This window comes from Corythoichthys intestinalis, chromosome 3 (assembly GCF_030265065.1).
Source record: "Corythoichthys intestinalis isolate RoL2023-P3 chromosome 3, ASM3026506v1, whole genome shotgun sequence".
Classification (NCBI taxonomy): Eukaryota; Metazoa; Chordata; class Actinopteri; order Syngnathiformes; family Syngnathidae; genus Corythoichthys; species Corythoichthys intestinalis.
In genome coordinates this window covers 19,505,487-19,522,080 of record NC_080397.1, presented here as the reverse complement: position 1 = coordinate 19,522,080, position 16,594 = coordinate 19,505,487, and the positions used below count along the sequence as shown (strand labels likewise).

The 16,594-nt window shown below is 40.3% G+C and overlaps 1 protein-coding gene across 3 annotated transcripts in view; it reads left to right on the top strand.

The window, feature by feature from the left end:
- ptch1 (patched 1) overlaps positions 1-16,594 on the top strand; it is a 130,862-nt gene that overhangs the window by 59,510 nt on the left and 54,758 nt on the right. For all 3 annotated transcript variants that reach the window (XR_009062681.1, XM_057831160.1, XM_057831161.1), the window contains exons 6-12: positions 2,115-2,313; positions 2,413-2,534; positions 5,729-5,876; positions 6,941-7,072; positions 7,145-7,300; positions 9,088-9,186; positions 13,675-13,800. Coding sequence is in view for 2 of the 3 variants with exons in the window: in XM_057831160.1 (XP_057687143.1) it covers positions 2,115-2,313; positions 2,413-2,534; positions 5,729-5,876; positions 6,941-7,072; positions 7,145-7,300; positions 9,088-9,186; positions 13,675-13,800 (982 nt within the window). In the remaining variant the exon portion in view is untranslated. The remainder of the gene's footprint in view (positions 1-2,114; positions 2,314-2,412; positions 2,535-5,728; positions 5,877-6,940; positions 7,073-7,144; positions 7,301-9,087; positions 9,187-13,674; positions 13,801-16,594) is intronic.

Below are 16,594 nucleotides of genomic sequence, written 5' to 3'. Positions count from 1 at the left end.
TTCTTGCCATTCAGCTGACTCTTGAGGACCTGCCTCACCCTCTGTAAGTATTTGGTTGTGGCAGACCTCCTAGTTGCTTCCTCATGGTTCCCATTTGCCTGTGGGATCCCCAGGTATTTGTAGCTGTCCTGCACATCTGTTATGTTGCCTTCAGGTAGTTCAGCCCGTTCAGTTGAAATCCCCTTCCCTCTTCTGGATACCATTCGCCCACACTTATCTAGTCTGAATGACATCCCGATGTCATTGCTGTATATTCTCGTGAGGTGAATCAGGGCGTCGATGTCATGCTCGTTCTTTGCATACAGCTTCATATCATCCATGTAGAGGAGGTGACTAATGGTTGTTCCACTTAGGAACTGGTACCCGAAACCACTCTTGGTGATGATCTGGCTGAGGGGGTTTAGGCCTATGCAGAACAGCAGGGGTGACAGAGCATCTCCTTGTTAGATATATATATATATATATATATATATATATATATATATATATATATACTGTGTGTGTGTATGTATATATGCCATTGCATTGATTCACTGATGAATGCCCAATTCACCTTGCCGTGTAATTTGAGTTGCATTTCAGTAATAGGTGTAGTCCACCTGTTGTGGAATTGTTGTTATTGAAGCACTATGCCCACAAAACTGTTTAGAAGACCACTAAGAGATGTGGCTCTCTGAACTTTTTTCTGCCATTCAAGTGTTCTTCCCAGGCACAACCATCAGACTCCAGAAGAGTGTTAGCATGTGTCTGTGTGTGTCCTGAAAATGTCCCCTCTGAAGGCTCTATTGTAGTAGTTGCTGGCATGCGTATCGTTAGTGATCATTTCTCTTCAGCACTGGGCCTCACATCATTGTTTGGCCTTTCTTTTGCTCATAGCCTTCTGCTACAGTAATACTTGGTCTAACCCTGCGTATGTTTCTGCATGCACGTGTGGTTCCTTGTGTGTGTGCGTGTATACAACTGACTCAGAATGAGTAAACTAAAATGGTAGTTGCATGTCAACTTGCAAACATAATATTTCGGTTATAAGCGGTAGATGAAGTTTTTATTATGTTCTGGTTGGGAGGCTGGGAATAATAACACAAGCCTGGTTAAGCACATACAATGTGCCCTGAATGACAGAGAGAAAAGAGAGAATCAGACAGGAATGTGAGAGGCTTGGAGAACTTAGAGGGGACAAGGAGCACTTGAAGCAGAAATCCAACCGTAGCACTTTCCCTCTTTGCCACCTTGTAAGGTTTTGGGTAAAGGGAAGCTTGGTATTATCACTTTACATGTGTCTGACTGCCTGAAGCCACAATTTTCCTGCTTGCTTAAGTTTTGTCGGATTATTCAGGACGTGATTGCTGAACGGCTGCTTTTCAAAAGCATTTTCAATATCCTCACTACACCAGCTTTATGTATTGGTTCAGCAATCCAGTGCTTGATGGCCGTTACTCCTGAGAATGTTTTGGTCTGTATTTACAGTAACTCCTTGTCTTTCACACAAACGGTACGTGCTCAGTTCATGGATATAAATGGTTGGGTATTGTCAGGAAGGGGTTTCTGCCACAAAAACCACCAACAAACTATGCTATATGCCCTTTGCAGAGGACAGCCAAAAGACACTTTAGTTACTTGCAAGGATGCAGGAAAAATGATACTGGATTTACACTAAACCTTGTAATAGGTGGTAAGCACACCAAGCAGGAACCAATTGCATGACTCTGGTCAAATCTAAAAACAATTGCACTATCTTGTGAACCAGAGAGTTGTCCAAACCCGATTTCACCAGCCATCAGATTTCCAAGATCTTGCATGAGCAAACAATCACAGCACTTTTTTTTTTTTTTTTTTAATGGACAGTTAAGCCTTGCAGGAGGTCTCGTTCAATTGAGTGACATTCCAATCTATATCTGTCTTTGTATGACGTGCATTCACCAGATAGACTTGGTGCAATCAGCATTCAATAAACTTCAGTGCTAGTTCTAAACCCTGACTGGTTACCAAGTAGCATTACAAAAATAATGGAATAGAAAATCATTTGAAGGAAGATTAAAATGAAGCAAAGACATGTTTTTTGGATAGAGAAAGATGGCTTGACACATTTCTGGATCTCTATACCTTTCCCATAGAGGTAAAGACCCTTTGCAGTGGACCAATTTCGATCCCAAAGACTTCCTCGACGACCTACGTAGGGGAAACTTCCCCGTAGACAGCTTTGAGGACATGTTGGAAAAGGCCGATGTTGGCCATGGCTACATGGATCGACCTTGCCTGAACCCCGCCGACCCTGACTGCCCTCTCACTGCACCTAACAAGAACTCCACCAAGGTAGGCGCCTGTAAAATTATTTTTGGCTCCACGTTGGATTTTTGAGCATAGCTGTTGACAGTTTAGTTTCTGTCTTGTTTATTTTTATTGCGGCAAAAGCCGTTAGATGTGGCATGGACACTGAGCGGTGGCTGCCACGGTCTATCCAGGAAGTATATGCACTGGCAGGAGGAGCTGATTGTAGGCGGGACCACCAAGAACGGCAGCGGACCTTTGCTTAGGTAATACATACAACGAGATTGGCACCAGGTTTATTCTGGAAGGAATATGTATTTTCTGTTCTTATTTTTTTTAATGCTATAATGGTACCTGTGTTTGTACATGCATGTACTCTGACTGAACTGGAAATCTTAAAGTCATTAGATTCCAGTGAAGTATTCTAATTTCAGCTGCTCTACACATCAGACCATTCTGGTGGACAATACGGACACAGAGAACCCCCCATCCCACCCCTACACACATATACTGTATAGACATAAAGTCAATGTGCATGCACACTGTGATCTTTTTCTTGCTCAGTTTATCCAAATATATCACGTTTTTTGCAGACTAAGTTCCAAATGAAGCAGCCAGGCAACTATTTCAGGTCATTTAGAGATCTGCTTTATGTATACGTTGTCTGTTCACTAAGCTCGTAAATGTATGGACAATAAGCATGTGTAAAACCTACTGTATTAAAATAGTGTGCTAAGACAAAAGAGGCTAGCTTTATTAGGGATCTGACATTGACTTATGTGTTATTCTTTGGTTTCTGAAGAGTGACTGTTGCACTAACTTGGTTGTGGAAGAACTCCTTTTAGGTTGTCTGCAATTCCTCAATCAAGCCTAAAAAAAAGAACACATGTGTCTTTAAGAAGCTAAGTACACAATAATCACTAGAGGCGTGCGAAATTTCCGATTCTTAGATTATTCACGATTCGGCCGTGGAAGATTCGAGAACGATTCACAAATATCCAAATTCCGATTATTGTATTATACCAGGTAAAGCGGAAGAGGAACACAGTCGGCGCAGTCTTTGGGATGCAATGAGGAACGGACCGAGAGTAAATATCATGTTCAACTCATGCCACTAGATGAAAAAAACAATCATACCTGACTGCGGCTGACAGCCACTACAAACAACGCCCAGTTGCTAGTTGCTACAAACATACGGCTACAGTAGATATCATATATATGTAGAATAAGATGCAAAATGACAGACGACGTCGGTGTTGGAACATGTATTATTGAACAGAGATGCGAAATGACAGACTTTCCGGCGTAAGTAAACAGCCGCCATCTTAAAGCAGTAGACCTCTCTAGAAGGCTCTGTTGTAGCGAACCTAATTAACTTTTTATCTAAAGTACTCCTAAATCGGCAGAATCTTGTCTTGAATCTATCTTTAAATGATGAAATAGTTTTAAAACTTTAGACAGAAGGGAAATTATGGAATAACGGGAGCAATTTTAACAACTGTAACAGTTAATACACAACATTAAATTAATTGAATGTAGTTTAAAGCTGCTGATACAGAATGGGGACTGGAGTTTTTATTTAGTTATTTTTGTATATTTGTTTACTGTTATATGTTAACTTAATACTGAAATAGTACTTTGGTTTAGCCTGAGAGGATTTTTAAACACTTTTGGAACTAATGTACAAAACATAAAAAAAAATTTTTTTTTTTTTTTTTTAAAACAAAGGAGGGTGGTGCATCAATAATCGTTTTATAATCGAATCGGAGCCTCTGAATCGTAATCGAATCATTAGGTGCCCAAAGATTCCCAGCTCTAATAATCACTGCCAATTTTATTTCAAAGAGAATGATTTTTTATTTTATTTTATATTTTTGTGTTCAAAGTACAAAAGTCTCTGTCAAACCAGTTGACGAGAAAGGAATACAGTGGTACCTGTTAAGGGGTGCATGAGCAAGGGGGGATCCCAAAGCAGTCAGCCGGTTAAGATGAATGATATTTTATTGGTGAACACAAGATCGTAGATGACGCGAGAGCCAAGGCAGAAGGCGGGTAACGTTAGGCTTGGAAGGAGGTAGCCCGGAGGCGAAGAGGAGGCTCGGAAAGAGGCAGGCGTGGAATCCAACAATCGGCGCGCATAAGACAAGAGCAAAAAATAGTCAAAAACCAGTAATCTAAAACGGTGTGTCAAAATGGCGAGCTGCAGCTGACTGAGGTAACCAGACGAGTTGATCGGGCGACGAGGTGGTGGCGTCCACTGGCTTTTAAAGAAGGCTGATTGTTAGTTGCCCGCACCTGTGGCCGCTCCACCCATCAGACGTCCCAACCTGTAATCAGATAAAAACACGTGCACCTGCCCAAGGTGGGTCAGGTCTCAGGAGGGAGGGGAGGAGGCCCTAAGAGGTACCTCGACATACGATCGCTTCGACCATGATTTTTTCAACATCCAACGTAAAATTTGACTCGTCATTTGTTTCTACATTCAACGACATGCTCAAAATACGACGATTTATATACAGTGTCGCAGTTTCGTCTTCCTGCAAGACGGACACACGGCAGATTTTCTTGTGAAAGAAATTGACATGGGCTCCAGGAATGTTAGTGCAGGTGGTGAAAAAACAAAAAGTTGAGGCTCACCATTGAAATGAAGATGGAAATGATAGAAAAATATGAGCGTGTTGCACGTGTCCGTGAACTGGCTCGACAATACTCCTCATCCAACCTCTGTTCGCCAGTTTTTACAAGTTAAGGTGACAATTGTTATTGTGGTAACAGCGCCAAAAAATCACCAATTTTGTCAGGTTTTGAATAATTTATTTCAGAACATGTGCAACACAACATGCCTACTGTCCGCTGCAGCTGAACAAAGTGAAAGTAAAATGTCCCCTCACTCTGTCAAGTCAGTCACGCGGTGCGTTCAGGTACACCACGCAAAACACATCCGCCACATTAGAACCCGATTCATTACATTATTACAGGTATTATTATTATTATTATTACTATTATAATATTATTATTCCGATTTTTAGTCATAATTTACTTGTTTTGCCCTATGTAATTGCTATTTGCAATAGTAGTAGTAACATTCATTAAGGATTTAGTGTAGGTTTTCCAGCTGTGAAACGAATTAATGGAATTATAATGTATTCTTATGGGAAAATACTGCTTGACATACGGCCATTTCTACTTACAAACAAAGTCCTGGAACGAATTAACTTCGCATGTAGAGGTACCAATGTAATTATAAAATTTATCTGTTATCGAGTAAAAAAAAAAAAAACAAAAAAAAAAACACTTCTTATTTATAGTTGACTGGTTAGCACATCGCTTCACAGTTTTGAGATCAAGGGTCTCCCTGCCCATATTCCGCTGGGACATGCACACCCACAACCCTTGTGAGCATAACCAGTATGGAAAATGAATGAATGAATACATTCAAGAATGTCTCGTCTTACTCTAGTGCTCAGGCCTTACAGACGATGTTCCAGCTGATGACTCCCAAGCAGATGTTTGAGCACTTCAGGGGCTACGAGGAGGTTTCCCACCTCAACTGGAATGAGGAAAAGGCTGCAGCCATCTTGGAGGCCTGGCAGAGGAGATATTCTGAGGTACGCAAGCTACACAGGGAAACACAAATCGCCTACAAATCTTCATCGTCGATATTGTAAATCACTAGCAGGATAGTGTGCATGCATGCAAGGGGCTTCGGATGGATGTAAGGCCACCTGTTAGTGAGTGTTAGAGGGTACTAGCCGGTAGAAAGTATAGTATAGTATTATTAAAGCTGGACATGTCTGGAATACATTAGGAGCATTTGGATCTCACATACAATTACTTTCCCAGCTGTGGCCCCATTGGTGGCTCGCATGTGACATCATCTTGGCCCCCCTCCTCACCCAACACCAAACCCGCTTGACACATAGTGACCTTGGTGTGTGCGTGTGTGAGCACCATTCATCTTGGGGGGCCCCGGGGTGCCGCCACAGAAAAAGATCATTTGTTCAATGACTGTATGTTTTTTTATTTTATTTTTTTATCAATGGTTGTAATACAAGCTGCCGGCATCGTGCTGCGTTGTATGCGTATCCAAATGTGCGCCATTGGGTGTGCCTGAGAGTTATGCACACGTGGGTCCAAGTGTGTGTGCTTGTGTGAGAGAGAGAATGTGTGTGAGAATGTGTGTCAGCCAGCCGCACTCCCTGCTGAGCAGTAACTATGGGTCAATGTTGAAGACATCTGTCTGCACACAGATAGGAAGACAGGGAGAAGGTGGATCATGGTACAGTCTTACAAAAACAAGTTTATCAATACACATCCCCAAATATCTCTCCCAAGGAGTTTAGGTTTTCTGTTTTGAGGATTTCTCCCTGATTTGCTTCTATTTTTTATCTGTTTTTTGTTTGTTTTTTGTTTTTTTATTCATGGGTAAAGTGAAGTAATGAATGTGGTTGTTTGTCCCTGTGAGAGATTGTCTGGTGATTTTTGCGAATAGAGGGACGATTATGAGCTTTCACTGAAAGTTTAAGGCAGATTCCAGAGATTCTTCTATCCCATTTGTAGTCTGTATACTATTTATATATCAATTTTTTTTTTCTTTTTGATGTATCTTAAGCAAGGGAAATCACTCTTCTTATTTAATTTCCATTAAGTCTTTTTGTAAACCTCTTTACAGGCTGTGTTGCAGAGTGTGGCTGCTAACTCATCCCAAAAGGTCTTGTCTTTCACCACCACCACCCTGGAGGACATTCTTAAGTCCTTCTCCGACATCAGCGTTATCCGCGTGGCCAGCGGCTACTTGCTTATGGTAGATCAAACAGCCATTCATTTATATCCTAATTGTATTCCTTCATATGTGCTCTTCATCATTTTTCCCCAGCTGGCCTATGCGTGTTTGACAATGTTGCGGTGGGACTGCGCAAAATCTCAGGGGGCCGTTGGGCTGGCGGGTGTCCTGCTGGTGACGCTTTCAGTGGCGGCGGGCCTTGGCCTTTGTTCTCTACTGGGCATCACCTTTAATGCTGCCACCACTCAGGTAACGCGTCACGAGAATAACAAATCAAAGGTAGAGAAACTTTAATGCTCAATTATGAATGATCCGATCACGTGATCGGAAATCAGGGCCGATCGCCATTTTTCAGAGGATCGAAATCGGGTGAAAAGGATCGGGTTTTTTATTTAAAAAATATATTTATGTTTTTCTGTTTCATACTCGTACAGCCTCTCACCCTCCCTCCTGCTTTATGGGTCACCAGTGTTTGGTACTTACTTAATTATGATTGACAAGTTTGTTGCTTTGATCTAGCGACAGAAGGGTTGGTAGCTCTACGATCAAAGGCACAAATGTGTTAATCATCGTTTAGTCAATCTTCGTTGTCAAGAGGCTATTCTCAGCAGCGTGAGTGAATTTTGGTGGACTCACTTAATAAGCATTTAGTAAAGACAAGCATTTTTCTACATTATTCTTGTTTAAGAATAATTCACATTATGAAGGTGGCGCGGTGAGACAGTGGTTAGCAGGACTACGTCAAGGTTCTAGAATTGTGGGTTCAATCCCGGCCCGGGCCTTCCCGTGTGGAGTTTTGCATGTTCTTCCTTTGCCTGCGCGAGTTTTCTCCAGGTTCATGCCATATCCCAAAAGACCGCACATTGTATGCTAATTGAATCGACAGATTCTCAAAATCAGGTGACTCAGATCAGGATATCCCTATGCTAAATAGCCTTATTCGCTCTTTTGAAGGGACCAGAAGGCAGTTTCATTCATTTTTATGATATAATAATCATTCAGGTTTGAGTAATTACTTTTGTTGGAGTACAGATAAATGAAAGAGGAGTTGGGGAAGGTGCAAATTCAAATTTTTTTTTTACGGTGCTCTCATTGATGTAAATACCGTAACTTTCGCACTATGCGGCGCACCTGATTATAAGCCACTACCCACCAAATTTGACGGGATTTGTTCATAGATAAACCGCACTGGACTATAAGCCGCAGCTGTCCTTAATGTATAATGGGAAATTTAACCAAAAGATATTAACCGGTAACACTGATTTGACAGCGGCATCATAAGACCAAATGAACCACCATGAAGCTTTGAACCAGTTGGCTGCAAAGCCTCATAGCTTTATTTGGCCATCACTGCTCCTTTGAGGGAGACAGTCAACCTCTGCTGCCACCAGCCGTCAACACTGTTGTCGTTCAACATGCCTCTTAGCATGCATTGCAGCACTACAGATGTAAATAACAATCAAAATTCATGTTCTGCAGTTAAAGTTCTAGTTGTTTCATTACTTGCTAGTTATGGAATTTGGTGATACTTTATTTGACAGAGGCGCCATAAGACATGACATGACACTGCCATGAGCATTAATGAATGCTTATGACAGACATCATTTTGTGTCATCCGGCAAATTATCTCACTTTAGAAGTGATGTAAAAGATCCGAGCTGGACATAAATGGAGATAGTGACATTGTTTGCCGGACGACACTTAATGACATCTGTCATAAGCATTCATTAATGCCCATGATAATGTCATGTTATAATTATGATGGTCGAACGGCAGTCTCATGACGCCGCTGTCAAATAAAGTGTGACCTATTAACCCAAATAAATCAACAAATAAGCCACACTGGACTATAAGACGCAGGATTCAAAATGAGGAAAAAAGTAGTGGCTTGTAGTCCGAAAATTACAGTAGTTGGGGGACAAGATTCAAGGAAGGAATCCTGCCTTGCTATAGATAGTGCAGGTGTACCTAATGGCAACTGAAAGAGGGAACTTACTTAATTGCTTTACTTAATATACAATACTTTTGGATTGTAGGTGCTGCCATTTCTAGCTCTTGGAGTTGGTGTGGACGATGTCTTTCTTCTCGCTCACGCCTTCAGTGAGACGGGACAAAACAAGAGGATCCCATTTGAGGTGCGCCAAAAACATCAAAATATGTTTTACTACCACCATTGTTGGCAGATTTTCCACCCTTTCTTTGTATATCTTCCATTTTCTCCATTATGGAATTGTCAGTAATTTTAGAGCCGTGGTAGAGGCAGAACATTCATTGATGCTGGTCACTTCGTAAACCTCGATGTATTGAAAACAATTCTCGGAATGCAGTTTCGATGTGTGAATCTGCTCTCAATATTGACAATATGGATGGCTTCTGTGTCAAAGCGAAGGCACAGAAGTCATGTTACATCTCTGGTTTGCTAATTTTTGCTACACTATTCCCTTTTGTCACTGACAATTGACATTGAATTTTATCGAAGGAAATTTTGAATGTTTTCGTGTGTTTTGTCTAACACTGCTCATTGTCTTTTAAATTGCCCCTTAAGGACAAATAGTGTTTTAGAATTTGGATTAGAATTCACACATCTTATATGAAGCTTTATTTTCTGCCTCTTCTGTATGAACAGTAACACAGAATGGACAGTTGATAGTAAGCGTGCACAATATATCGTTTGAAAATCATCATCGCAATGTGCGTATGCGCAATAATCACATTCGAGGACATGTATTTATTAATGTTTTTTTTAGCATGTTAACTTTTGTTTTACTTCCTGGATCACTTTTGTATATGGCAAGCCTGTATTAAATGGCATTATATTAATTAGACATTGTAATGTTTTCTAATATCGTTCAGGCCTATTCCAAACAGAGCTATTCAAGTTATCTGGTGAAAATTTAATATCGCAATATAATATCGCGATATATCGCAAACCCCCCAAAAATCACCATGATAGTTTTTTCCAATATCGTTCAGGCCTAGTTGATAGTAATTTGTAACTTTTCAGGCTTTGGTGGTGATATCAGAGGTAGTTTAGATTTGTGTTGTGAGCCTTTCAAATATGCCACAGCGAACACAACATCCACTCAGCATCAGAGTTGTTAATTATGGCGTTAGAGTATCACGGCGTTACTAACGTTACTGAGGATGTAAAGGCATGCGTTACTTTGCGTTACTACGATGGTTGAATGACGCGATAAATGTCTGAGAGACACAGAGAGCAGAGCGGGAGAGGGGAGGAGTGGAAGGTTGTGTTGGGTTGTGACGCCTTTGCAAACGCGATGCTAGGTGGCTCAAAGCGTTAGCATAGCATTCGCATTCGCGCTAGCATTAGCATTTAGCGCGGCAAGCGTCATGTTAAACACTCTGGAAACTTTTTACATACAGTTCATGGCGTTCGGGTGGGTACAATTAATTGAAAATAATGGCGTTTTCCTGTTCATTATACATTATCATCACCAAGTGGGCGTTATCCATGTAGATGCTACAGTATATTAATAAGAATTTGTTTTTGTTTTTTTTTTATTCAAAACAACTAGAGCAAAGATAGAAAACAGAAGAGATTCAAGCCTCACTTAGATATTGGAAAAAAATATATACAGTGCCTTGCAAAAGTATTCGGCCCCCTTGAATCTTGCAACCTTTCGCCACATTTCAGGCTTCAAACATAAAGATATGAAATTTAATTTTTTGTCAAGAATCAACAACAAGTGGGACACAATCGTGACGTGGAACAACATTTATTGGATAATTTAAACTTTTTTAACAAATAAAAAACTGAAAAGTGGGGCGTGCAATATTATTCGGCCCCTTTACTTTCAGTGCAGCAAACTCACTCCAGAAGTTCAGTGAGGATCTCTGAATGTTGTCCTAAATGACCGATGATGATAAATAGAATCCACCTGTGTGTAATCAAGTCTCCGTATAAATGCACCTGCTCTGTGATAGTCTCAGGGTTCTGTTTAAAGTGCAGAGAGCATTATGAAAACCAAGGAACACACCAGGCAGGTCCGAGATACTGTTGTGGAGAAGTTTAAAGCCGGATTTGGATACAAAAAGATTTCCCAAGCTTTAAACATCTCAAGGAGCACTGTGCAAGCCATCATATTGAAATGGAAGGAGCATCAGACCACTGCAAATCTACCAAGACCCGGCCGTCCTTCCAAACTTTCTTCTCAAACAAGGAGAAAACTGATCAGAGATGCAGCCAAGAGGCCCATTATCACTCTGGATGAACTGCAGAGATCTACAGCTGAGGTGGGAGAGTCTGTCCATAGGACAACAATCAGTCGTACACTTCACAAATCTGGCCTTTATGAAAGAGTGGCAAGAAGAAAGCCATTTCTCAAAGATATCCATAAAAAGTCTCGTTTAAAGTTTGCCACAAGCCACCTGGGAGACACACCAAACATGTGGAAGAAGGCGCTCTGGTCAGATGAAACCAAAATTGCACTTTTTGGCCACAATGCAAAACGATATGTTTGGCGTAAAAGCAACACAGCTCATCACCCTGAACACACCATCCCCACTGTCAAACATGGTGGTGGCAGCATCATGGTTTGGGCCTGCTTTTCTTCAGCAGGGACAGGGAAGATGGTTAAAATTGACGGGAAGATGGATGCAGCCAAATACAGGAACATTCTGGAAGAAAACCTGCTGGTATCTGCACGAGACCTGAGACTGGGACGGAGATTTATCTTCCAACAGGACAATGATCCAAAACATAAAGCCAAATCTACAATGGAATGGTTAAAAAAATAAACGTATCCAGGTGTTAGAATGGCCAAGTCAAAGTCCAGACCTGAATCCAATCGAGAATCTGTGGAAAGAACTGAAGACTGCTGTTCACAAACACTCGCCATCCAACCTCACTGAGCTCGAGCTGTTTTGCAAGGAAGAATGGGCAAGAATGTCAGTCTCTCGATGTGCAAAACTGATAGAAACATACCCCAAGCGACTTGCAGCTGTAATTGGAGCAAAAGGTGGCGCTACAAAGTATTAACGCAAGGGGGCCGAATAATATTGCACGCCCCACTTTTCAGTTTTTTATTAGTTAAAAAAGTTTAAATTATCCAATAAATTTTGTTCCACTTCACGATTGTGTCCCACTTGTTGTCGATTCTTCACAAAAAATTTAAATTTTATATCTTTATGTTTGAAGCCTGAAATGTGGCGAAAGGTTGCAAGGTTCAAGGGGGCCGAATACTTTTGCAAGGCACTGTATATATATGTTAGGGGTGTGACAGTAGACACAAATCAAGGTTCAGTACAATAGGAAAAAGGCTTTTTTTCTCACAGCATTTGAAAGTTAAAGTTTGTATACCATTGCACTCTTATATAGGTTAACTTTTTAAAAAATGTAAAAAATGTTTTTTGGGAAATGAAAAAGACAGTTCAATTCAATCAGTATATAAGCATACTGTATTTGATGTGAAAGACGTTATAGAATGGATCATGCAATAACATGTAGAACATATTACGTTGAGGTAACTGAGTTACTAACTCAATTACTTTTTGGGAGAAGTAATTCATACCTGTAATTACTTTTTTTTTTTAAGTAAGATTAACAACACTGCCTAGCATCCTACATCACTCTCACAGTTTTACATTGGAGTTGATTAAGTTACAAGCTTTGTCATAAACTTTATTGAAATCATAACGTTACATAATAAGAGCCCATTTTATAAGCATCTTGGCTATTCCAGCCTAAATCATATACTAATTTCGATTTATTTGCTAGACTCTCGGTACGCAGAATTTTTTTTTTTTTTTCATTTTTATTCCCATTATTTAATTTCCGTCTGCTTTCTAGTAGCATTTATTATGTTGTCCTCTGTTGCTGCTAAATTGATAGCATTGCTAAAATAGTGAAAGAGACTGATAATGCTATTAAAAGAAAAATCATCACTCCACTGCCACTTGTGGGTTTCCATGATGAGCCTGTAATAAGAATGAATTGAAATAAATGAGGGGGAAAATGAACCTGTCATGCTGATTTAAAGCAACTATATTCTGACTTCTCTAAACCAGATTTGTATAATGTCACGTTTGTAGTTGACATGTTAGAATTATTGGAATATTCTTAGGTATTGTACAACAAAGTGTGTGGACACATGTTTTTGTGTGATATTATAATCTCCCCTGGGGGAAAACAGGCATGCATTTGCTTGTTTTTGTTGTCTCTAGCTCTCCCTCAACCTCCAGCTTCCTTTGAGGAGATGAAAACTAAACAGAGCTGAACCTGATCTATCCTGTCTCTCGCGCTTACACACATGCACAAACATGCCTGCATGCAGATGCGCTCTGTGTGGTCTGGCACGTCTTATAATCTTCACACAATTGCTGCAAAAATCTTCCTGGTGCAAATGCATTTTTAAAGTTAACAAAAGATGGAGGAGAAAGAGCATTCAAAGTAGCCCAACAATCATTTTTACAGTTATGTTTATCTGAGAGACAAACGCTTATATTCTCCTTCTCTTGTATAATAGCACTTGAGCTGGCGGCAATCACTGTCAGTCAGCGTCAGTGCAATGATAATGCTCCTTCGTCTCGAGTATTACATTTTTGCCCGTGGCTACAGTTGCATCAAGAGTTGATAAGTCATTTCTTCGTCTCGTCTGGCTCAGGACCGCACAGGTGAGTGTCTAAAGAGGACCGGAGCCAGTGTAGCACTCACCTCGATAAGCAACGTCACTGCCTTCTTCATGGCCGCCCTCATTCCCATCCCAGCACTACGGGCGTTCTCCTTACAGGTACGTACAGTGTCATTTCAAAAGAATTTTTTTCCCATTGGAAAGAATGTAAAGAGGGAGTAATTCATTCCTGGCAAGGAAAAGCCTCTTTCTTAATTCCATTTAAATTGTCACACAAGTATAAATAGATTGTAGTAAATATTGTTTTGCGTATTAAAGTTCAGTAACGTTGGCATAGCTTTGTAAAATTAACTTGTGTGTGTACTGTACCTATTGAACAGTCAGACCCTATGCTATGTCACAGTAAATTAATTTTCCATTCACTTTCTATTCATTTATCACTGGTATCTGTATGTGGTCACATTAAAAAAAAAAGTCAAAGAAAAAGAGTCAATGGTTTTGGTGTTGACTGAGTTCATGAGATTGATCCAGTGGTTTCAACTCCAAATTGTTTAACTTTCAGGGTGCACTGTACAATATGTATGTTTGAGCATCCAAGTGTGTGCCTGTGAGATGTGTGTATTTAAACTGAAATCCCCCTCCCGTCGTGGTGGGTCTGGGGTCTCTCCAGAATGTGGATGAGGTCCATGTAACTGAATCTTTATGTGTGCGTATGCATGTGTGTGTCATGCTTATCTTGACGTTTGTAGAATATGTAGAATTGCTGTGGGAGGTTTAAAAAGCAGTGAAACGCAACGGTCTAGATGTGTGTGCATGTGTGTACAGTATGCGTGTAAAGATGAGGGGGCGGTCATCATCCGGTGGGGGGTGCACTGACTTCTGCATCTGTCATAAATTATAGACGTCATCAAGACAATGAAAAATGCGGCAAAACGGGTCATCTGTCACAGCATCATACAGGCCTCAGTCTTTATATTTCATAGTTTTTTAAATCCCTTTGCTGTTTGGTAGTACTTAACTAATTCGGTTATGGAGGTTCACTAGAATTTGATGATCGGATATGCTGGAGGGTCACATGTTCAATTTCAACTTCTGCAACAAACTAAAGCCCGCTTGCTTCTGTGACATTGTGCTGGTGCAGAAAACGGCTTTCCCCAACATATTACCAGAAAGCTGGAGGCATCATTTCCTAAGATCCCCCCGTAAGCTTATTAATTAACATTAAAGTGGAATGAGGGTTTAGTACATCCCATAAACGATTACTAGATTAAGGTCAGTGACTGGTTTTACTAGACTGGGGTGTCAATACTTAAAATGAGAAATTCTTAGCTTTCCCCAAATCACGTAATTTTGTTTGTTTCTATTATTATTTAGTGCAGTGTCTTTCAACCGGTGTGCTGTGGCACACTACTGTGCCGTGAGAGATCGTCAGGTGTGCCGCGAGAAATTATCCAATATTGCATTTCATCTCGTCTGGTGGAGATGCAGTAGGAAGGAAGGACTAGGTAGAAAGTTCTCGGTCGTATGCAGGCGAGCGAGGTATTGCTCTAGTTGCGTTAAAAAACTGCTCGGATTTCTAGCCATCAGCCACCTTCCTGTGGGCCACAGCACGTCTACTGTACATTTTGAGTAGACTCGTCAAGTGTCGATATACACGAAAGTGTCCTTACCATTTTATCTAGGGCTGTCAAAATTATCGCGTTAACGGGCGGTTATTAATTTTTTAAATTAATCACGTTAAAATATTTGACGCAATTAACGCACATGCCCCGCTTAAACACATTAAAATGACAGCACAGTGCAATGCCAACTTGTTACTTGTGGTTTTTGGAGTTTTGTCGCCCTCTGCTGGCGCTTGGGTGCGACTGATTTTATGGGCTGAAGCACCCATGAGCATTGTGTAATTATTGACATCAACAAGGGCGGGCTAATAGTTTATTTTTTGATCGAAAAGTTTTACAAATTTTATTGAAACGAAAATATTAAGAGGGGTTTTAATATAAAATTTCTTTAACTTGTACTAACATCTATCTTTTAAGAACTACAAGTCTTTCTATCCATGGATCACCTTAACAGAATGTTAATAATGTTAATGCCATCTTGTTGATTTATTGTTATAATAAACAAATACAGTACTTATTTACCGTATGTTGAATGTATATATTCATCTTGTGTCTTATCTTTCCATTCCAACAATAATTTACAGAAAAATATGGCATATTTTTTATATGGTTTGAATTGCGATTAATTACGATTCATTAATTTTTAAGCTGTAATTAACTCGATTAAAATTTTTAATAGTTTGACAGCCCTAATTCTATCCATACGTGACGACCATCAATCCTTCCCGTGTTTTATCCCAACACTTTGTCGAGGAAAGCAAAGTGGCTGATGGCTAGAAACCCGAGCAGTTCTTAAACGCGACACGGGCAGCTACGTCATCTCCAAGCGAAACAACCGTCGCTTCAAAACAAGTCGATGGACTATTATGTTTGCCTTTGTGAAAACACCTAGAAACAAACTTTTTTCAGAAAAACTACAAAGGTAAATAAGAAAGCCCTCAAAGCCAGTTACCTTGTTGCTGAACTTGTTGCTAAATCTGTGACAGAGATATTAATACTACCCGTCTGCAAAGCCATTGTCAGCGAGATGCTCGGCCCTGATGCGGTTAAAGACATTGCTAAAGTCCCTCTGTCTGATCATTCTGAGCTTTTCAAGCCGAACTGCTATAAAAAAATATATATATATAAACAGAGAGAGACTGACAACTGTTGACGAAGATTCCTGCCAGGATATCGCCTTTGTGTTAATCTAAACAGGCTCAAATTTCACACTAAGTAAGTTTAAATATTGAGAAATTATTTTATAATTAAATATACTGTACGGAAAGTAATTTTGGAACGTTTTTGGTTTGTGGTGTGCCACGAGGTTCTTTCCGATGTAAAAACGTGCC